A 23346-nucleotide genomic window follows, 5' to 3' on the forward strand; every position below is an offset into this window, starting at 1 on the left:
TAAATATATCCAACGTACATTGTATTATAGTGACATCATTGTTAGAATGCCACACTATGCAGAAGCAGGGATATCCTTCACATGTTATTTAAATCATTCTCAGAGATCGTGCACTAATTAAAAATTGGTATTTGTTAAATTTAAACATAGTAATGTTTACTGTAGATGATTCAAACATCAACATGCAATACTTTAATTTGTAGGTCAACAACTTTTAAAGTAAGCAGAGATCGTGGGAGGTCATCGTGGGGATACATGAGATAGGGGAGAGAAACGATTTTTTTCATTTTTTTTCTGTAAAATTCTGTTTTGAGAATCTTCCTCCAATTCAGAAGCACCTCAACTGATTAGTAATTATCCACTAAAATAAAAGTTAATGTATCTTTTAAAAACACTTAAAATGTGACATTTCATTTGATATATGATTAGTAGTCTTCCATTTAAACTAAATCTTTGTGTACCAACATAATCATTGTAATGGTAAAAATAAATTGAATTAAATTAAAAATGTTGCATTTTGTTGTGTTATTTATTCATGAAATTTAGAAATATTTCAAAATGTAGGATTTGGAAACAAGCTTCACACAGATTACATCAATCATATTGTTTTTTATCAGTACCTGTATCCCTGTGATGAAAGTTGTAACTGGGAACTTTATCAATGGAAATCTAAAACTGAAGAAATTTTTCAGTCCAAACTTTCTTAAGAAAAAACTTTAAAATCTTAGAGTCAATGTCACAAAAAATGGAAAATGGCCCTAGCTTGCAGTTCAGTGGTACACAATTAAGATTTCCAAAAATATTGTAGTTGTTGTTAAATGACAGAATTCAGTTGAATTTTAGATAATTAACTATCAACTTTAATCGAATGTTTAGATTTAGAAGATGCAGATCTCTTCCATTGGTCCAAATTGAATCCTAAACTAAGGAAAGGAAATTACATTAAACAACCATTGATTTCAATATTGTCAACCTTTCTACATGTTCTAGCTATTCTTTTTTTCGTTCTTTATATGAAGACTATAAAAAGATAACCCCCCCCCCCCCCTCTAAAAAAAAAATTGAATAGAAACAAGGGCTGTCTTTCCCCTCAGAGCTATTCAGCTCTTTGATTTTTCACATCGTCAATTACATTTGTTTTAAAAAAAATCTGGAGACATTACACATTTTGTATTATCTACCCATGCCAACTTATGATGTCCTTTGTTATTCATATTTCTGTTTAATTTTAGGAAAAAGCATTGGTAGCAGCACAAGTAGACACAGCCATTGAAAAGGAATTACTAGAAAGATTAAAACAGGGAACAGTAAGTATATATCTTGCAATAATCTTTAATTAATAATAGAATGTAATGCATTTTTATGCCCCACCTACGATAGTAGAGGGGCATTATGTTTTCTGATCTGTGCGTCCGTTTGTCCGTCCGTCAGTTCGTTCGTTCGTCTGTGGGTCCGTTCGTCCCGCTTCAGGTTAATGTTTTGGTCAAGGTAGTTTTTGATGAAGTTGAAGTCCAATCAACTTGAAACTTAGTACACATATTCCCTATGATATGATCTTTCAAATTTTAATGCCAAATTAAAGTTTTGACCCCAGTTTCACGGTCTGCTGAACATGTAAAATGATAGTGCAAGTGGGGCATCCGTGTACTATGGACACATTCTTGTTTTAAATAGACTTGTATGATAAGTTAATCTTATTATCTTAGGTAATGGAAAGAACTAGCATTTTTTGTTGATTTGTGAGTCAGGGTCTTAGGCCAGGGTTTTTTAATTTGTTGGTTTACGGATTTTACCAATGAAAAAGTCGGGTCGGTCGGTCGGCAAAAAAAAGAAAAAAATATGCTATTTTGTCATCATTTCTTAGATTTTAGTTCGATGAAATCAGCTGTCATAAACATCGCATGACATTCTAATAATTTCCCGTAAACAAAAAGTGGACGGGGACTGCACGGATATCGTCATTTCACAAACATGAAAAACAGATTCGCGTAGCTCTAAATCAATTCCCGATAACTTGGTGGGCTTGGTGAATTACGATCTTCAAGCACATAAACTGATAAAGAAGAAAAAATGTAAAAACGTCGTACGAAAATAAGTTTCAACACACATGTCAACAAACGTAATGGACTTGTCCACTGGAAAAACGAGAATATCGGATTAATCTGTTGTCATTTTGTTGGCATTCCCGTTTTTTTGGCCAAATGGACGATATTTTTTTATGATCTATGAAGCAAGAAACTTTCAAATGATTTGTTAATATTTAGTACTTTAACTAACTTGATGTCTTCTACCTGTCCACATTTGGACAAGTCTATTTCTATCAGATGATGCATCTTACGGACTGATGACAAATACGGTAAACGAATTGATTTTGTAATTGGTTTTAAACACAGGTTTCGTTTCGCAAAATTATATGCGCAAACCACATTTCAAGGTCAGTTATAATTGATTTGTCTATTTTTAGAAACGTAAACTGGAAGACTTTATTTCTTCACTACAGAAAGTGTTATCAATTTTGATAGTGATTAATGCATTTCATTTCATAAAAAAACGAGTATTTTAATTATTTTTTAGGGATAATGCATTTGTTACGGTCGGCGGGAATAAAAAAGCATGAAAAGTGAATTTTATTTTTATTCTGGAAATCGGCAAAATCGGATCGGCGGATCCGTAAACCAACAAATTAAAAAATACTGGCCTTATGTATAATTTCATGAAAATGGGGAAAAAAACCCAGCATAGTGTATTGCACAAAAGCAAAAAATTGAATATAAATTCAAATCATATAACCAATTCTAAGTTCTTTGACGACTGTTATTCTGTGTCAGAAACCTATCATGTGTCAAATATTAAATTACAATCCAAATTCAGACCTGTATCAAGAGGGAATATTGTGTTCATTTTTGCCCCAGCTGTTCAGGGACCTCTGCGGTCGTATCTAGCTGTGCTCAGCGAAGCATTTTATTTTAATTATATTAGAGCTGTAATTCACTCTTCATAATTTTTTAACTTATAAGTACATCAAAGGTTTGGTCAATTTCGTAACTACTGTAAATTCAGAAATTATTGCGAGGTTTTATTATTGTGAAAAATGCGACAGAGTTGTAAACGCAATAATTTAAACTCATATTTTGAAATATTTCATATGAATTGAACAGGATTTTTCTCAAAATCGTAAAAATTTAATTCGCATTTAAGTTTGAATTGACAAAATCGCAATAATAAATGCACGCAATAATTTCTGAATTTACAGTAATTAAACACAACATTTCCAAGAAGTTTGCACACTTGTTAATAATATCTAAGTACTGGTACTTTCTTCTAGCAAAAAGTAAATTGAAACGTAAATATATGTCAGTATTTCAGTATCCTCCAAATATTCAATTGGTAAATTAAGAATCTGAAAAATTAAGATCTCCAAAATTTTAGCATACTTTGTTGCCTCAAAATTGCATAATCTACACGTGAGTAAAAAAACGTTTTTCTGTATGATATTATCAGATTATTACATGTCATTTTTCATATCGCATGTATTATCAGCCCTAGGTTCAATATCAGCCCAAGAGCCGCATTGCTCGAGGGCTGATAATGCATGCGATATGAAAAATGATATGTTATGATCTTTTTATCATATGCTTCAAAAATGGAGAAAAATAACAGATTCATATATTGATCCTTTTACGTGGTTCCCAAATAGAAGTTCAAAGATTGAAAAGTTCACGGACGTCGGACCCAAATTAAGTACATTCGGTATCAAATCTTTCTACCATATGCCTTAACAGAGGAGAAAACATTTTTAATATGGACGACTTCAAACAAAAAAAAACCAACAATATACATAATGAACACTGTTTGGAAAAGTCAACCTTTTTCAAAGTAACTTTCTAAATTATGTTTGAAACTTATAAAGAATGCATTTTTTTTAATAATTTGTTTGTTTTTTTTTATTTTTATTTTTTTTGTTATTATTTTACACAATATACTTTTCACGGTATCTAAATAATTGTTTTGTACACTATTTCGTTATGTTTTTCACTGAAAACGTAGCATTGAGGTGTATTTTCTGGAATTTGCAGAGTATCACCGGAATGCCATGTGATAACGTTACGGAAAGGCATGTGATAACAATCGAAACATGTGATAAACTTTTCATATCAGCCCACTAAGCACCAATTCGAAAAATATGGAATTTACATTAATCTAATGCTATTATCATACAGTAAAAATCATATGTTATTTAGTCTAAGTATATGATAATTCTTATTAGTAGCTCAATGATATTAAATACTTTTAAATAGACATGGTTCCAAAAAGGCACATGCACATGTGGGGATTAAAATTGATATAGTTATCTATATGTCAAGAGTTTTGATATTGACAATTTCTTGACACATGCTTTCACATTTTGATATCTTTACTTATAGTATGGCGATATATACAATTTCCCGACACATTTTTACATATTTTGATATCTTTACTTATAGTATGGCAATATTTACAATTTCCCAACACATGCTTTCACATTTTGATATCTTTACTTATAGTATGGCGATATTTACAATTTCCCAACACATGCTTTCACATTTTGATATCTTTACTTATAGTATGGCGATATTTACAATTTCCCAACACATGTTTACATATTTTGATATCTTTACTTATAGTATGGCGATATTTACAATTTCCCAACACATGCTTTCACATTTTGATATCTTTACTTATAGTATGGCGATATTTACAATTTCCCAACACATGTTTACATATTTTGATATCTTTACTTATAGTATAGCGATATTTACAATTTCCCAACACATGCTTTCACATTTTGATATCTTTACTTATAGTATGGCGATATTTACAATTTCCCGACACATGCTTTCACATTTTGATATCTTTACTTATAGTATGGCGATATTTACAATTTCCCGACACATGCTTTCACATTTTGATATCTGTACTTATAGTATGGCGATATTTACAATTTCCCGACACATGCTTTCACAATTCGATATCTTTTCTTATGGTATGGCGATATATACAATTTCCCTACACATGCTTTCACATTTTGATATCTTTACTTATAGTATGGCGATATTTACAATTTCCAGACACATGCTTTCACATTTTGATCTGTTTACTTATAGTATGGCGATATTTACAATTTCCCGACACATGCTTTCACATTTTGATATCTTTACTTATAGTATGGCGATATTTACAATTTCCCGACACATGCTTTCACATTTTGATATCTTTACTTATAGTATGGCGATATTTACAATTTCCCAACACATGCTTTCACATTTTGATATCTTTACTTATAGTATGGCGATATATACAATTTCCCTACACATGCTTTCACATTTTGATATCTTTACTTATAGTAGGGCGATATTTACAATTTCCTGACACATGCTTTCACATTTTGATCTGTTTACTTATAGTATGGCGATATTTACAATTTCCCGACACATGCTTTCACATTTTTATATCTTTTTTATAGTATGGCGATATATACAATTTCCCAACACATGCTTTTGACAAAGTGATTGATGAGGAAGAAGTAGAGAGTGAATCAGAGTCAGAGACGGAGAAAGACAAAGAGGATGAAGAGGAGATGGAGGAAGAAGAAGAAGAGGTCAGTTTTATTTTTTCTTTACTTTTTCTGCTGATTAAGTGGTCATTTTTTCAAAATATATTTTTGTCATCAAATCTGATGTGCTTGAAGTAAGCAATGCTCTCTGGTCATATTTTGATAGTGGTGTTGGTTGAGTGTTCAGATGAAATGCTTAATAGTAACTATTTGTTAGTATTCTTATTCTAAGTTTTAAAAGGTGAAAGTCTTTTTTATTAGATCAAATTTAAATGACTGTTCATTGAATTAATCAACAGAGAAGTTTTCACACTTGGTTGAACTTCACATTTAAATGCCATTGTTGAGTACTATCAAGTAATTTACTACAGTGAAATTGGTATGATAATATACTGTGTGAGGGTAACATTCATAAAAAGTTAGGCTAACGAAAATCAATGTTTTGATTGAATGAAAAGTATATCAACCCTAATCCCTTCTTAATTCTTATTTTGTGTATGTCACTGTGAAAAAAGGAATTTGAAAATTGACTGTTAAAGTACTAGTTGCTCATGAACTTCAAGCTATATATATATTGAATTGGTCAATCTACCATTATCCTAGATACAAGTGATACTAGATCTGTAGAATTACAGGTTAGCAATACATTGATACACACTTTTAAAGCATCAAAAATTATGTTGCTTTCATACTTGTAAACATGTCCTTGATGTATTTTGCATTTTATATTCTAATTGTTTTGACAGCAGTGAAAAGGATCTACCTATCCACTGCAGTTGCTGATATCACTGCCATTTTTCTTGGAGTTCTTGTTGCTCCGTCTGAAATTTTATTATATATAGTGTTTTTTGGACTGTTTGTTTTTTCGTCATATTTTGTTTTTGCCATGTCATCATTTAGTCTTTGACTTATGAGTTTGAATATCCTTTTGCTACTTTCGTCTTTTTTATTCGTCTTTTTTATACGACCGCAAAATGTATATTGGTACCACGTCGTCGTCACAAGATGATTTCCGGATAATAACTTTAGTATAAGTAAACAGAAATCAATAAAATTTTTACACAATGTTTATTCGAGGGCGTAATATTTGAAAATTCAAAAGGAAGCTTGGGATTGATTTTGGGGGTTATGGTCCCTAAGGTTTAGGAATTAGGGGCCCAATGAGGCTCAAAACAAGCATTTATCTAGTGTCAGGACAATAAGTTGTGTATAAGTATTTCAATTGTTCTGAAATTGTACCACAATATTTAATACCATAAGTAGAAGGTTGGGATATATTTTAAGGGCTATGGGGCAAACAGTCTAGGAATTAAGTGCCAAAAAGGGGGCAAAAACAAGCATTTTTGTAGTTTCAAGTCAATATATTGGAGTTATCCTTATTTGTCCAGAATGGTTGTTGAATCGCCTAAAACCAATGCTTTATGAAATCTTCTTTGAAAATTTGAGTTATCTTTCTTTGTCCAGAATAGAAGTTGAATCAACCTAAATCAATGCTATATATACAATGCAATATTCATTTTACTACCAACTCCTAAATAAAAGCAATCTTTACCATTCAGTGATTGCAAGCACTTTGATTAACAATCTAGGATTATGCCCCTTTACAAGTGGCAACATTGAAGATTTTTTTTAGTTTCTGTTCTCGTTAATAACTTAAGTTTGTCTCAACTAAATTTATGCTTATTACCTCTAAACTCAGTTTAAGTTCAATTTTTGGCAGCTTCACTTTTACAGTTCTTGAGTTATGTCCCTTTATAACGTTATATGCTAGTAGGGGCATCATCTGTGTCCCTTTTGACACATTCCCCATTTATTTTTAGCTCACCTGGCCCTAAAAGGCCAAATGAGCTTTTCTCATCACTTGGTGTCCGTCGTCTGTCGTCCAACGTCGTTAACTTTTATAAAAATCTTCTCCTCTGAAACTTGTGGGCCAAATTTAACCAAACTTGGCCACAATTATCATCAGGGTATCTAGTTTAAAAAATGTGTCCGATGACCCGGCAAACCAACCAAGATGCCCGCCATGGCTAAAAAGGGTAAAATGTAGATTTTGGCTTGTAACTCAACAGAAGCATTTAGAGCAAATCTGACATGGGGGTTAAATTGTTTAAATTGTTTTGTGGAGCACCTGGTTAATGATTAATTTTTTTTTTTTTCAGTGTTTTCAAGACAGGAATAACTGTCAACATAAAAATCATTTTCTGTATTTTAAAACACCCTGCCTTAAATCTTCTGATGTAAAGTTGCATAGCAAAATATCTGCACTTACCAAGGAGAGCAGAAGCTACACATCAAATTATTTGTGACTTTGCATGAGTCTTGAATGTGCTTAAAATACTGGCAACAATTTCTAAACAAAAATCAATGAGAAGGTAGGGAGCTCAAGAATCTATTTTTATGCCCCACCTACGATAGTAGAGGGGCATTATGTTTTCTGGTCTGTGCGTCCGTCCGTCCGTCTGTCCGTTCGTTCGTCCGTCCGTCTGTCCCGCTTCAGGTTAAAGTTTTTGGTCAAGGTAGTTTTTGATGAAGTTTAAGTCCAATCGACTTCAAACTTAGTACACATGTCCCCTATGATATGATCTTTCTAATTTTAATGCCAAATTAGAGTTTTTACCCCAATTTCACGGTCCACTGAACATGGAAAATGATAGTGCGAGTGGGGCATTCGTGTACTGAGGACACATTCTTGTTTGTGATCTGATTTCATTGGTTAAATTTTCTTTCAGACACACTCTTATAACAAGACATCTCATGGATTATTAACTTAAGATAATGTTTAGTCTTTGACCTTGGATAAAAAAAATTATGTCCAACAAGGAGGACATTGACACTCAGTTCTTTTAGTTCAATTAATTGAAGTTCATGTCTTGATGCAATTGGTTTCCATTCTAAATTGTATATCAGTTCATGTTCAGATCCATATAAATCCCAAATCAGATTCATTATAAAAATCCATTTTTGCTCAAAATTAAGTCCATGTTTGAATCCATATACATGTAATACAATACATGTATTAAGATAAGAAAAAGTTTTATGATTACCAATGAGACAACTCTTTTATTTCTACATTTATTATTAATAAACATGATAAATATACTTTTGTTATATAAATAAAAGGAGAGCTAATATGATTGCCAATCAAACATCTAATCACCAGAGATATACTGAGAATGATATAAGCAACTATAGGTCACTGTACAGTCTTTAACAATGAGCAACCCCATATCTTAAAGTAAGAATAACATAGATAAGAACCCAGTAAAAGAGAAAACCAATAGTATGTTCTTTTCCAAAATAATAAACGGAAAAAAACAAATATAGCAGACAGCAAACAATGAAAACCACAAAATTACAGGCCCCAAACTTGGGAAAGGCTCCTAAAGAATAGTGATAGTGTGAACATATTTGTGAGTGAGTCTGATCTCCCTAAATCCTGACAAAGTGGTGTTATTGCACAATATAAGATCACTGAAAGGACTTGAGTCATAAGATTGACAAAAATACACACAAAGTACCAATCTAAAAGTACTTCAGTTACTGAAAGCTAGTTCATTGCCACTTAGTCAACTTATAAATAATAATTGTCCTGAGACTTAATATTAAACAGTTCTGACTACTCATCCAAATGTTGGGTAGATTTTTCATTATCATTTATCCCATTTCTATTTTTATCTTAATTTACATCAAAGTACTTCAGCATCAAATTATAGTTTCAGTCATTTTTGGAGGTATAAATATACCTCATTGTACCTTATCCCTAATGTCAAATTTATAGCAAAATGTCAGATTCTAAACTAAAATAAGATAATGTTAGGTAAAGTATACAAAGGATAATATTTAAGTAATGAGGTGAAAGTAAGGATTTTACTAGATAAAACATTGGAATACTTTAACTTCTACTAAATTTGAAATGGTTCCATATATATAAATATGTTTTTGTATTTACATGACCTGTTCTAAATCATAAACATATAAAACATTACATTGATAAAAGATAACAATATGCAAAATGTAACAAAGTTATTAACATCCTGATATGGTCACTTCATATATCTTGGCATTGTTGGTTGTGCTGACTCCTGGTGTACTACATCCTATGTAGAGTTTTCCTGTTGGAGAGAACTCAAGAGAATATGGATAGAGTATGTTTATGTCACTTGTTTTATAATATGTCATCAGTAGGCCAGCATTGTTCAGGATATGAAGTGTACTAGTAACTGGATCAGATACTATAACATTGTCTCCCGGTGTTGTCACTATGTCTGTTGGGCTGAATTGCATATCCTTGTTGATCTCTTTGTCTACTGTATAGATATGGATTATATCCCCACCTGGTCTTAACACTACTACTCTTCCTCTGTCATCACTTTCTATATCCACCACATGAATATTTCCATTACTGGTGCTGGTTATAATCCTGGGACAAGTGAATAAAGGTTGTTTATGTTGATCATGTTCATACACTCTCTCATGGTCTCCATTCTGATTCATTAGTATAACAACTCTTCTTCCTGTACAACCACCTATCACTAGAACTTTATTGTCACTGGTGATATGGATTGCTGTAGGACGGAAAGGTGACATATTACATACAGAGTCTGTTAGTGTACCTGCATTACTACTGATTTGTTTCAGTCTATATTCCCCTGTAGTCATAAGTAGATTATTTGATTGAGTAGCAGTCATACCACAGACCTTGATATTGAAGCTGAATAGTTTGTTCAGTTTGGTTCCTTCAGGTTTTACTCTCTGTAATACTTCATCTGGTGTACTGCTTATCCACAGTGAATCATCATCGCAATAAGATATAAAACCTACTAGAGATAGTTCAGTTTGATATTGTTTAATGCTGTTTAGTTCTACAACAGTCGGTTGTCCCACATTTTTAACTGCCTGAGAGAACGCCATTATTGTTAGCTATATATAGATATGAATGATATCAATAATATGTTTTCTTTCTGGTTTTATCAAAGGAAAAAATCATGAGTTTAAATAACACTTCCCTCTTCATGTATATGATTTGATTGATCGTGTGATATCCTCATAATAGCCACGGTTCTTAAATACCCAATTGTTGGTATGATCTGTTTTAAACCTTACTTTGAATGAACAAAAAAGAGTATCAGTTAATTTGGTTTTAAGATATTTTGTAAATCTTTTATTCGTTTTCTATTATATTAATATCTTTTGATTTATTGTTTGTGTTCAATGGGTTTCTCTAAAAAAATCATATTTAATTACATGATAAGTTATATAATAATAGTATTGTATGTTGTTGATTTTTTAATCTTTGGATATACATTCTGTACAAATTTGTAGCACTGGCATATTGGTACACTATTTTGATATTGTATTTTTTATTGTTTTCCCTGACTATTAAATTTCTCTTTGTTTACCCCAAGCATCGTACACTTCTATGTGTTTCTCACCTAGTTTTGGATGAATCTATTAACCCTTTTACAAACCCTATTATAAGAACATTGTGCGTTAGGTTTTGGGTTAGAATCCTGACCGGGTCAAACCACAGATTGGTAGGTCCAGTTTATAAAAATGTGTCCAGGTATTAAAGGTGATGTATGCTTTCCTGCAGACTGTTACCTTGTGAACTAGCATTTAAATAATCCTGCTCAGTGTGTCTAGTAAAAAGCAGGGTTAATATTCATATTACATTAACATGTTCTTGTCCTGAAAATGCACAATAATTTGCCATCAATCATCATTATATTAATGTTGGTGTTCCTAATGCATATGCTCTAGGAATGTGTGTCTGTTTTTGAATGTACAATTTAGTTCTAGCACAAGAAAAATTAATTCACACTAAGTCAAAAATATAAAAAAGAAGATGTGGTATGATTGCCAATGAGTCAACTCTCCACAAGAGACCAAAATAACACATAAATTAACAACTATAGGTCACTGTACGGCCTTCAACAATGAGCAAAGCCCATACCGCATAGTAAGCTATAAAAGGCACAAAATGAAAATGTAAAACAATTCAAGCGAGAAAAGTAACAGCCTAATTTATGTACAAATATTGAACGAAAAACAAATATGTAACACATAAACAAATGACAACCACTGAATTACAGGCTCCTGACTTGAGACAGGCACATACATACAGAATCTGGCTGGGTTAAACATGTTAGCAGGATCCCAACCCTCCCCCTAACCTGGGACAGGGGTATAACAGAACAACATTAGAACGAACTATAAAAATCAGTTGAAAAAGGCTTAACTCATCAGATGGACAAAACTACAAGTGAATGTGGACGGGTACTTTTACATCCCAACAACAAAAAGACACTAGGTACAGATCTGCGAGTACTTGCAATTAACCCTTTCCTCCATTTATTTTTTTGTTTTTGCATACTTGATTCGCATAGGATTTTTTTAATAAAATGCTGAACATATGATTTAAAGTATTAAGGCATTGCGAAAAACAACTATTTCATCAAATTGATTTAAGTCAGATATTCCTATTATATTCCTTTTCATATTGGATACAAATTTTATTAAGTCAACTGCAGACACTTTGTAGTCAAAGTGTTTCAACTGAGGTACTACACAGGCGTCAAAAGGCGTCATTATGGAGGAAAGGGTTAACTGACAGCTAGTTCAAAGCCTCTAACAACTAATGAAAAAAATCATGCATTTAAGACTACCGGTAAATTATCAAACCGTACACATCCAATGCAACATCCAATGGATTTCGTGTAAAGACGTGATAAACAGTCTGAGAAAAACATGACCTTGTGCAATGCCAAGATACAGGTATCGACAGATTGTAGATCAATGAATCTGTATATATGTATTTAACATACAAGTTATATTTAGTTTTCTTTTAATTTACTGATATATTCAATGATCTTACTACAGTGTTGAATTGGTAACCTTTAAGAATAAGTTTATTTAACGGATCAACAAGTTTACTAAGATTGTTTCTAAATTTTAGGGCACAGTTAATAACATTTCCATAAAAATGAGGATGTGCTTTCCTGTTAGAAATAAGTTTTCTACAGGTACAACTAAACTTCAAAACCAAATCTTTATATCTATGGAAAAATTTAGTAAAGGTTTTAAGTAATTTATGGTAACGAAATCCCTGGCTTGATAATTTACCAGTAATACATAGATTACGTTCGTTTAAATCAAAAACGTCACAACAGACACGGGCATATAGAACAAGCTGTGAAATTTAAACACTGTAAGATGGTGCCAAAGGAACATCACCATCTAAAAATGGGAAATTAACAATAGGGAACAAAAAATCGTCCCTTTTGTCATAAATTTTAGTGTGGAGAATCCCGTTTAGGACCGAAATATCTTAATCTAGGAAAGGACAGCTATTACCATTAAAATTTGATTTATTTAAAGTAAGTTCCTTTGGATAAATTTCTGCAGTATATTGAGAAAATTCTTGATTATTTAACGAAAAAATATCATCAAGTTAACGGCAAAGTGTTGTTGAATTTATCAATTAAATACAATTTTGACGAGTCTTTACTGAGTTTGGTCTTAAACTGTTATTAATAACAGTACAAAAACAAGTCTGCTATTAAAGGGGCCCAATTAGTGCCCATAGGGATACCTTAAAGCATTGTTGGACCTTACATGTCAATTGACTAAAGGTTGGTATAATATCAGAATTATTAATTATTGGAAAATAAGGCTGTTAATATTTTGTGTTAGTCCATTATTGGTAAGGCTGTACATTTTTTTGTAAAGGTCAATTTTTGGTATGGCTGTTCATGTTATGTGTAGGCCCATTGATGATATGTTTGTTGATATTTTATGTAGGCCCATTATTGGTATGGCTGTTGATGTTTTGTGTAGACCCTTTGTTAGTATGGCTGTTGATGTTTCGTGTAGGCCCTTTGTTGGTATTGCTGTTTATGTTTTGTGTAGGCCCATTGTTAGTATGGATGTTCATGTTATGTGTAGATCCTTGGTTAGTATGTTTGTTGATGTTTTGTGTGGGCCCTTTGTTGGTATGTCTGTTGATGTTTTGTGTAGGCCCATAATTAGTATGTTTGTTGGTTTGTCTGTTGGTGTTTTGTGTAGGCCCATTGTTGGTATGTTTGTTCATGTTATGTGTAGGCCCTTTGTTAGTTTTTTTGATGATGTTTTGAGAAGGCCTGTTGTTTATATGGATGTTGATGTTTTGTGTAGGCCCATTGTTGGTATGGATGTTGATGTTTTGTGTAGGCCCTTTGTTGGTATGTTTGTTGATGTTTTGTGTATGCCCATTGTTGGTATGGATGCTGATGTTTTGTGTAGACCCTTTGTTAGTATAGATGTTGATGTATTTTGTAGGCCCATTGTTGGTATGGATGTTGATGTTTTGTGTAGACCCTTTGTTAGTATGGATGTTGATGTTTTGTGTAGGCCCTTTGTTGGTATTGCTGTTGGTGTTTTGTGTAAGCCCATTGTTAGTATGTTTGTTGGTTTGTCTGTTGATGTTTTGTGTAGGCCCTTTGTTAGTATGTTTGTTCATGTTATGTGTAGGCCCTTTGTTAGTATCTTTGTTGATGTTTTGTGAAGGCCCATTGTTGATATGGATGTTGATATTTTGTGTAGGCCCATTGTTGGTATGGATATTGATGTTTTGTGTAGGCCCTTTTTTGGTATGTTTGTTGATGTTTTGTGAAGGCCCATTGTTGGTATGGATGTTAATGTTTTGTGTAGGCCCTTTTTTGGTATGTTTATTGATGTTTTGTGTAGGCCCATTGTTGGTATGGATGTTGATGTTTTGTGTAGGCCCATTGTTAGTATGTTTGTTCATGTTATGTGTAGGCCCTTTGTTAGTTTTTTTGTTGATGTTTTGAGCAGGCCTGTTGTTTATATGGATGTTAATGTTTTGTGTAGGCTCTTTTTGGTATAAATGTTGATGTTTTTATGTAAGCCCTTTGTTGGTATGTTTGTTGATGTTTTGTGTATGCCCTATGTTAGTATGGATGTTGATGTTTTGTGTAGGCCCATTGTTGGTACGGATGTTGATGTTTTGTGTAGACTCTTTGTTAGTATGGATGTTGATGTTTTGTGTAGGCCCTTTGTTGGTATTGCTGTTGGTGTTTTGTGTAAGCCCATTGTTAGTATGTTTGTTGGTTTGTCTGTTGATGTTTTGTGTAGGCCCTTTGTTAGTATGTTTGTTCATGTTATGTGTAGGCCCTTTGTTAGTATCTTTGTTGATGTATTGTGAAGGCCCATTGTTGATATGGATGTTGATATTTTGTGTAGGCCCATTGTTGGTATGGATATTGATGTTTTGTGTAGGACCTTTTTTGGTATGTTTGTTGATGTTTTGTGAAGGCCCATTGTTGGTATGGATGTTAATGTTTTGTGTAGGCCCTTTTTTGATATGTTTATTGATGTTTTGTGTAGGCCCATTGTTGGTATGGATGTTGATGTTTTGTGTAGGCCCATTGCTGGTATGGATAGTGATGTTTTTTTATGTAGGCCCTTTGTTGGTATGGATGTTGGTGTTTTGTGTAGGCCCATTGTTAGGTTGGATGTTGATGTTTTGTGTAGGCCCGATGTTGGTATGAGTGTTAATGTTTTGTGTAGACCTATTGTTGGTATGGATGTTAATGTTTTGTGCAGGCCCATAGTTTGTATGGATGTTGATGTTTGGTGTAGGCCCAATGTTAGGTTGGATGTTGATGTTTTGTGTAGGCCCGTTGTTAGTATGGATGTTAATGCTTTATGTAGACCCATTGTTAAGTTGGATGTTGATGTTTTTTGTATGCCCTTTGTTGGTATGGATGTTGATGTTTTGTGTAGGCCCATTGTTAGGTTGGATGTTGATGTTTTTTGTATGCCCTTTGTTGGTATGGCTGTTGATGTATTGTATAGGCCATTGTTGGTATGGATGTTGATGTTTTGTGTAGGCCCCTTATTGAATAGTTATTGATGTTTTGTGTCTGCCCTTTTTTAGTATGTTTTTTGATGTTTTGTGTAGGTCCTTTGTTGGTATGGATATTGATGTTTTGTGTCTGCCCTTTGTTAGTATGTTTGTTGATGTTTTGTGTAGGCCAATTGTTGGTATGTTTGTTCATGTTATGTGTAGGCCCTTTGTTAGTTTTTTTGTTGATGTTTTGAGCAGGCCTGTTGTTTATATGGATGTTAATGTTTTGTGTAGGCTCTTTTTGGTATAAATGTTGATGTTTTGTGTAAGCCCTTTGTTGGTATGTTTGTTGATGTTTTGTGTATGCCCTATGTTAGTATGGATGTTGATGTTTTGTGTAGGCCCATTGTTGGTACGGATGTTGATGTTTTGTGTAGACCCTTTGTTAGTATGGATGTGATGTTTTGTGTAGGCCCTTTGTTGGTATTGCTGTTGGTGTTTTGTGTAAGCCCATTGTTAGTATGTTTGTTGGTTTGTCTGTTGATGTTTTGTGTAGGCCCTTTGTTAGTATGTTTGTTCATGTTATGTGTAGGCCCTTTGTTAGTATATTTGTTGATGTATTGTGAAGGCCCATTGTTGATATGGATGTTGATATTTTGTGTAGGCCCATTGTTGGTATGGATATTGATGTTTTGTGTAGGACCTTTTTTGGTATGTTTGTTGATGTTTTGTGAAGTCCCATAGTTGGTATGGATGTTAATGTTTTGTGTAGGCCCTTTTTTGGTATGTTTATTGATGTTTTGTGTAGGCCCATTGTTGGTATGGATGTTGATGTTTTGTGTAGGCCCTTTGTTGGTATGGATATGGATGTTTTGTGTAGGCCCATTGTTGTTATTGATGTTGATGTTTTGTGTAGGCCCATTGTTGGTATGGATATTGATGTTTTGTGTAGGCCCATTGTTGGTATGGATATGGATGTTTTGTGTAGGCCCTTTGTTGGTATGGATATGGATGTTTTGTGTAGGCCCATTGTTGGTATTGATGTTGATGTTTTGTGTAGGCCCATTGTTGGTATGGATATTGATGTTTTGTGTAGGCCCATTGTTGGTATGGATATGGATGTTTTGTGTAGGCCCTTTGTTGGTATGGATATGGATGTTTTGTGTAGACCCTTTGTTAGTATGGATGTTGATGTTTTGTGTAGGCCCTTTGTTGGTATTGCTGTTGGTGTTTTGTGTAAGCCCATTGTTAGTATGTTTGTTGGTTTGTCTGTTGATGTTTTGTGTAGGCCCTTTGTTAGTATGTTTGTTCATGTTATGTGTAGGCCCTTTGTTAGTATATTTGTTGATGTATTGTGAAGGCCCATTGTTGATATGGATGTTGATATTTTGTGTAGGCCCATTGTTGGTATGGATATTGATGTTTTGTGTAGGACCTTTTTTGGTATGTTTGTTGATGTTTTGTGAAGTCCCATTGTTGGTATGGATGTTAATGTTTTGTGTAGGCCCTTTTTTGATATGTTTATTGATGTTTTGTGTAGGCCCATTGTTGGTATGGATGTTGATGTTTTGTGTAGGCCCTTTGTTGGTATGGATATGGATGTTTTGTGTAGGCCCATTGTTGGTATTGATGTTGATGTTTTGTGTAGGCCCATTGTTGGTATGGATATTGATGTTTTGTGTAGGCCCATTGTTGGTATGGATATAGATGTTTTGTGTAGGCCCTTTGTTGGTATGGATATGGATGTTTTGTGTAGGCCCATTGTTGGTATTGATGTTGATGTTTTGTATAGGCCCTTTGTTGGTATGGCTGTTGATGTTTTGTGTAGGCCCATTGTTGGTATGGATGTTGATTTTTTGTGTAGGCCCATTGTTGGTATGGATGTTGATGTTTTGTGTAGGCCCTTAGGCCCTTTGTTAGTATGGCTGTTGATGTTGTGTGTAGACCCATTGTTGGTTTGATACAGATTTGAGAAGAAAACAGCAATGGCACAAAGATTTTTTGGATCGACACTGAACCTAACAGTTTTTATATGACTGCAAATATTTTTGGGGATCATATAATGGTATGATTTCTGCATCGTTGTCATCGTAGTCGTCATCATCATCGTCCAAAGACACATTGGTTTGCAGACAATAACTTTAGTTTAAGTGAATTGATCTTATTGAATTTTTTTAAGAATGTTCAATACCACAAAAAGAAAGTTGGGATTGATGGTTTCAACTGTTTAGAAATTAGGGGCCCAAAAGTGTCCCAAAACAAGCATATTCTAGTTGTAGGTTAATAACTTGTGCATAAGTATATCGATTGCTCTAAAATTATACCACAATGTTCAATACCACAATTTGAAGGTTGAGATTCATAAAAGGGGTTATGGAACTGACAGTTAAGGAATGAAGGGCCTAAAAGGGGCCAAAAACAACAATTTTTGTAGTTTCTGGACAAAAACTTGTGTGTAACGGTATGGATTTTTGAAAAGTTTCAAGAAGAAATTTTCATTTACACAGTTATTGCGCTATAGATTTTTAAGATCTTTGAACACATTTATTTTGTGTCAGAAACCTATATTATGTCAAAAATTTGATCACAATCAAAATTCAGACCGTATCAAGCTTGAATATTAAATCCAAATATGCCCTGTTCAGGGTCCAACCTCTGCGGTCGTATTAGGCTGCGATCAGTGAAGCATTTTATTATTGAATTGAATACTGTACAGTAAAGATATTTGTAGTCAATGTTTATTTGTAAATTCATCTGGTCTAAACCAGAGGTGATGATTTGATTTTTGGTGTTTTAATGCCACTTTTAAGCACTGCATTTAGGCTATTCCGTGGCTGCAAGTTTTTGTGAGAATGCAGGAATGCCAGGAGAAAACCATTGACCTTCAATAGGAAAACTGACAATCCTAGCCTATTAGGATTGGAGTTGAGTGCACATGCACAAGCGGGGTTCGAACTCACAACCTCAGTGTTGTCTGTTTAGTGATTACAGTAGTAACTACTTAGACCACTTGGCCACTGAGGCCCACAAGAGGTGATGAAGAGGTTGTCATGCATTGATTTTTCTAATGTTAATAGCCTATTGTGACCTATGCATTTTACTTTTAATTGTTGCTGTTTCATTAAAGTTACCAGGAACCCGGCATTTCACATGTAGTTAGAGATCAAATCATTAATCAGAACATATGTGAATATAAGTATTTTGAAAGTTTGTGTCAGAAACAAAATGATTTTATGCATTTTAAAAAACCTAAAAATAAGTTTTTAACTGCTTTATGTTACAAATCGGACAAGAAACTTACCTTACTTTTATGTACGCTTTCAACTTGATAAATATTTCTACCATTTCTATTTATAGACTGACGATGAAATTGAGTACGTGGCAGAAGATGAAATAGAAGAAAGTGATCTTTCTGATATGGAGGTAATTTATACTATATTAATGTTTGATTATTGATAGAATGTTTCAATACATGTATTAATGCAAACTAATCTGATCTTACCGGTAACTTGCACAATATGTGTTTATGACTTAACATTAAAAAAAGTAATGATAATCAAGATACAAACTTGGATACACAAAAAAATAAAGAAGGTCAGCAAAGCATACAATTGATGTCAAATAAACCTACTTTTGACCTAATGTTAACCTTTTTCCTAAAATTCATTATGACAAAACTATAGACGATCCTATTACAACCAGTTTTAGAGATATAAACTCAGGAGTATAACATAGTGGATTAAGAATAATATGTGGTTTGCAATGACTAACTTATGTTAGAATATTGATCTATTCCCAAAGCTCATATTTATTCATGTTTAGATGATCCTATTTAAATTGTTACTGGCATTGGAGCAAAATTATATGTCAAGTATTACAGATTTGAATCACACATATAAATTACTGTAAATTCAGAAATTATTGCGTGCATTTATCATTGCGATTTTGTCATTTAAGACTTAAATGCGATTTTGATTTTTACGATTTTGGAAAATATCCTGGTTAATTCATATAAAATATTTCAAAATGCGAGTTAAAATTATTGCACTTACAACTCTGTCACATTTTTCGCAATAATAAAAACCTGGCAATAATTTCTGAATTTACAGTATATAGTCCTTTTAAAATATTCATAATACTATTTAGCTCACCTGGTCCAAATGACCAAGTGAGCGTTTCTCACCTCTTGGCATCTGTCGTCTTTCGTTGTTAACTTTTACAAAAATTTTCTTTTGTGAAACTACTGGGTAAAACTTAACCAAACCTGGCCACTATCATCATTTGGGTTTCTAGTTTAAAAAAATGTGTCCGCTGATCCTGCCCGTCAATTAAGATGGCCGACTTGGCTAAAAATAGAACATAGAAAGTTTTAAGGCATGGCAGGACCTAGATATATAAAAGTTATATGTTGCCTATTTTTCACAAAATCAAAAACTTACCTGCATTTTGATGTGTATTTTTCCCTGTCTACAGAAAATAGCAAAATAAACAAACATATGAGTTTCATTTTCTGAAATATAAAATGCATTTTAAACTTAATTCTCTAGTTCCTGCCATGCCTGAAAATTTTTCCAGGTGAAAAGGTTTGTCTGTACTCAGAGTAAAATTTGTTGCTATTTTGCTTTTATGTATTCTGGACCATTCTTGTGGAATAATTTGCCAATACCGTTAAGAAATATTACAAATGTTAATTTTTTCAAATACAAAATAACAAATCATTTATTGAAATCAACCTAGCTGTATCAATAATATTAAAAACTGATCATGTCATCATGTTCATTTTTTTTTTCTTTTTCATCACATTTTTTATACTAATGTATGCAATGTATATGTTTGCATTTTGTTTGATTTCTCATGATGAGGGCCTCAGGGAAGATTAGTTATATAGCTAACTGTGTAACCCTCTTAAAATAAAGTATTGTTGTTGTTGTTGTTGTTGAACACCTTTCCTATATTGCCTATTGATTTTTCACTAGTACGCCTTTCCTATATTGCCTAAAATTTGTTGTTGAAATGGCTATATTAGCCAAAAGGTTATGATGATTAACTAAGCAATGGAAGAAGGGCAAAATGTAAAGATTATATTACAGGGTCTCTTATTAACCTGAGCTGTGATTTGAGACTGTGTACTCTCAGTCAGATAATCATGATTGATCAATCCAAATCATTTATATTTGTTTGGCAATCAAATACTTTACATTAAAAAGCTCATATGAAATAAACGGTATAATTTAACTTCCAATATTTTCTTTAGTATTTATTTTGTTTTTATTCTTGTACAAGAACTTTTGTTTGATATGAAGGGGGTTTAAACTTATTGTTTCTATGACCTTAATACACTGGAGATCCCTGGAGTGTTAGAGTTCCAAGTACTATCAAACCTATCAAATTGGCATTCAATTTAAAGAGGAAAACATTCTATTTAAACATTTTGTAAAATCTCATACATATTGCCACAAGGTATTTGAATGTCATATAGCTATATGCATAAAGTGCTTAAATATCATATACTAATATGTATATGCATAATGCAACCAATACCTTAAATATTTTATGAACAAAGGATTCCAATATGTTCATTTTTTTCAGGATCGGGAAGCTATGTTTGCATCTGATAGTGAAGAAAGTAGTTCTGAAGAGGAGACAAGTAAAGCCAAGGGGAAACGTCCTAGAAAACGACCTAAAGTGGAAATAGAATATGAACATGAACTTGATCAACCCTCTACATCAAAAATGAAAGTCAAATCATGATTTTTATAATATGTTTTTGTCTGTAAATAAATATTTGTAGAAATTGCTTTTGATATTCAAGCAGGTAGACTTAAAGTTAAATTAAACCTAATAACTCCATAAACTCAATCTTTAATGCTATTTTCTAATAATAAAGGCTTGCTCATTGAAAATATGAAAATGAGAAGGATTGATTGTTGGTCGGTTAATGACCAGTGGCCAGTATTTCATGCATGTTAAGGACAAGAATTAATTAACCATAAATATAAACCATATGTCTTGTAATAGAGGTTATTAAAGATGTAGGTTCAGGAAATTTGAACTGCAGTTGGATTTCCTTGATGTATTTTGTACTATTCTCTTGATCTTTCAATACAACTGCCTTCTTGATTCCTTTTTTTAGCTGACCTGACCTGAAAGGTCAAGTGAGCTTTTCTCATCACTTGGTGTCCGTCGTCCGTATACTTTAACAAAAATCTTCTCCTCTGAAACTACTGGGCCAAATTTAATCAAACTTGACCACAATCATCATTGGGGTATCTAGTTTTAAAAATGTGTCCGATGATTCGGCCAACCAACGAAGATGGCCGCCATGGTTAAAAATAGAACATAGGGTAAAATATAGATTTTGGCTTATATCTCAGAAACCAAAGCATTTAGAGCAAATCTGACATGGGGTAAAATTGTTTAATAGGTCAGTATCTATCTGCCCTGACAAATTGGACAACCCGTTGTTGGGTTGCTGCCCCAGAAATAGTAATTTTAAGGAAATTGTGCAGTTTTCATGCCCCATTTATGGGCATTATGTTTCCTGGTCTGTACGTCTGTTCGTCCGTTCGTCCCAGGTTAAAGTTTTTGGTCGAGGTAGTTTTTGATGAAGTTGAAGTTCAATCATTTGAAACTAAGTACACATGTTCCCTATGATGTGATCTTTCTAATTTTAATGCCAAATTCGAGACTTTCCCCCATTTTCACTGTCCATTAAACATAGAAAATGGTAGTGCGGATGGGGCATCCGTGTACTGGGGACACATTATTGTTGGTTATTATCTTGAATATTATTATAGATAGAGATAAACTGTAAACAGCAATAATGTTCAGCAAAGTAAGTTCTACAAATAAGTCAACATGACCAAAATTGTCAAATGACCCTTTAGGAGTTATTGCCCTTTATAGTCAATTTTTTAACCATTTTTCAAAAATTTTAGTAATCTTTTTAAAAAATCTTCTTTTCTGAAGCTACTGGGCCAAATTTAATCAAACTTGGCCACAATCATCATTGGGGTATCTAGCCTTAAAAATGTGTCTGATGACCCGGCCAACTAACCAAGATGGCCGCCATGGCTAAAAATAGTACATGGGTGTAAAATGTAGATTTTGGCTTATATCTCTGAAACCAAAGCATTTAGAGCAAATCTGACATGTGGTTAAATTGTTAATCAGGTCAACATCCATCTGCCCTGAAATTTTCAGACAAATTGGACAACCCGTTGTTGGGTTGCTGCCCCAGAATAAGTAATTTAAAGGAAATTTTGCCGTTTTGGGTTATTATCTTGAATATTATTATAGATAGAGAAAAACTGTAACCAGCAATAATGTTCAGCAAAGTAAGATCTACAAATAAGTCAACATGATCAAAATTGTCAATTGACCCCTTAAGGAGTTATTGCCCTTTATAGTCAATTTTTAACAATTTTCATAAATTTTTGCAAATTTTTGTAAATTTTTACAAAATATTTTCCACTTTAATTACTGGGCCAAGTTCATTATAGATAGAGATAGTTGTAGCAACAAGAATGTTCAGTTAAGTAAGATCTACAAACACATCACCATCACCAGAACACAATTTTGTCATGAATATATCTGTGTCCATTGTTTAATATGCACATAGACCAAGGTGAGCGACACAGGCTCTTCAGAGCCTCTAGTTTTATGACCCGCAACAAAGTTGTCTGGGCCATATAGTTTTATTATGGCCCTGCAACAAAGTTGTTGGGGCCATATCGTTTAACCCTTGTCCGTCATTACGTCATTCTGTCATTCCCCAACAAACCATTATACAGAGTGTTTTTTCTAAATGCCTTCAGATATTAGCCTGATTTTTGTTATATGAGTTAACAATTATAAGATTACAGATTTCAATTACAGATCAAGATTAAGTTTCGTTCTGCTCTGC

General features: G+C 33.2%; 1 protein-coding gene across 1 annotated transcript in view; it reads left to right on the plus strand.

Annotated features, from left to right (window-relative positions):
• Positions 1-21237, plus strand: part of LOC143073394 (protein MAK16 homolog) — a 38763-nt gene extending 17526 nt beyond the window's left edge. The window contains exons 7-10 of the mRNA XM_076248909.1: positions 1233-1307; positions 5504-5638; positions 18798-18863; positions 21030-21237. Coding sequence (XP_076105024.1) covers positions 1233-1307; positions 5504-5638; positions 18798-18863; positions 21030-21191 — 438 coding nt within the window. The 3' untranslated portion in view covers positions 21192-21237. The remainder of the gene's footprint in view (positions 1-1232; positions 1308-5503; positions 5639-18797; positions 18864-21029) is intronic.
• The last annotated feature ends 2109 nt before the right edge of the window (positions 21238-23346 follow it).

This window comes from Mytilus galloprovincialis, chromosome 4 (assembly GCF_965363235.1).
Source record: "Mytilus galloprovincialis chromosome 4, xbMytGall1.hap1.1, whole genome shotgun sequence".
Classification (NCBI taxonomy): Eukaryota; Metazoa; Mollusca; class Bivalvia; order Mytilida; family Mytilidae; genus Mytilus; species Mytilus galloprovincialis.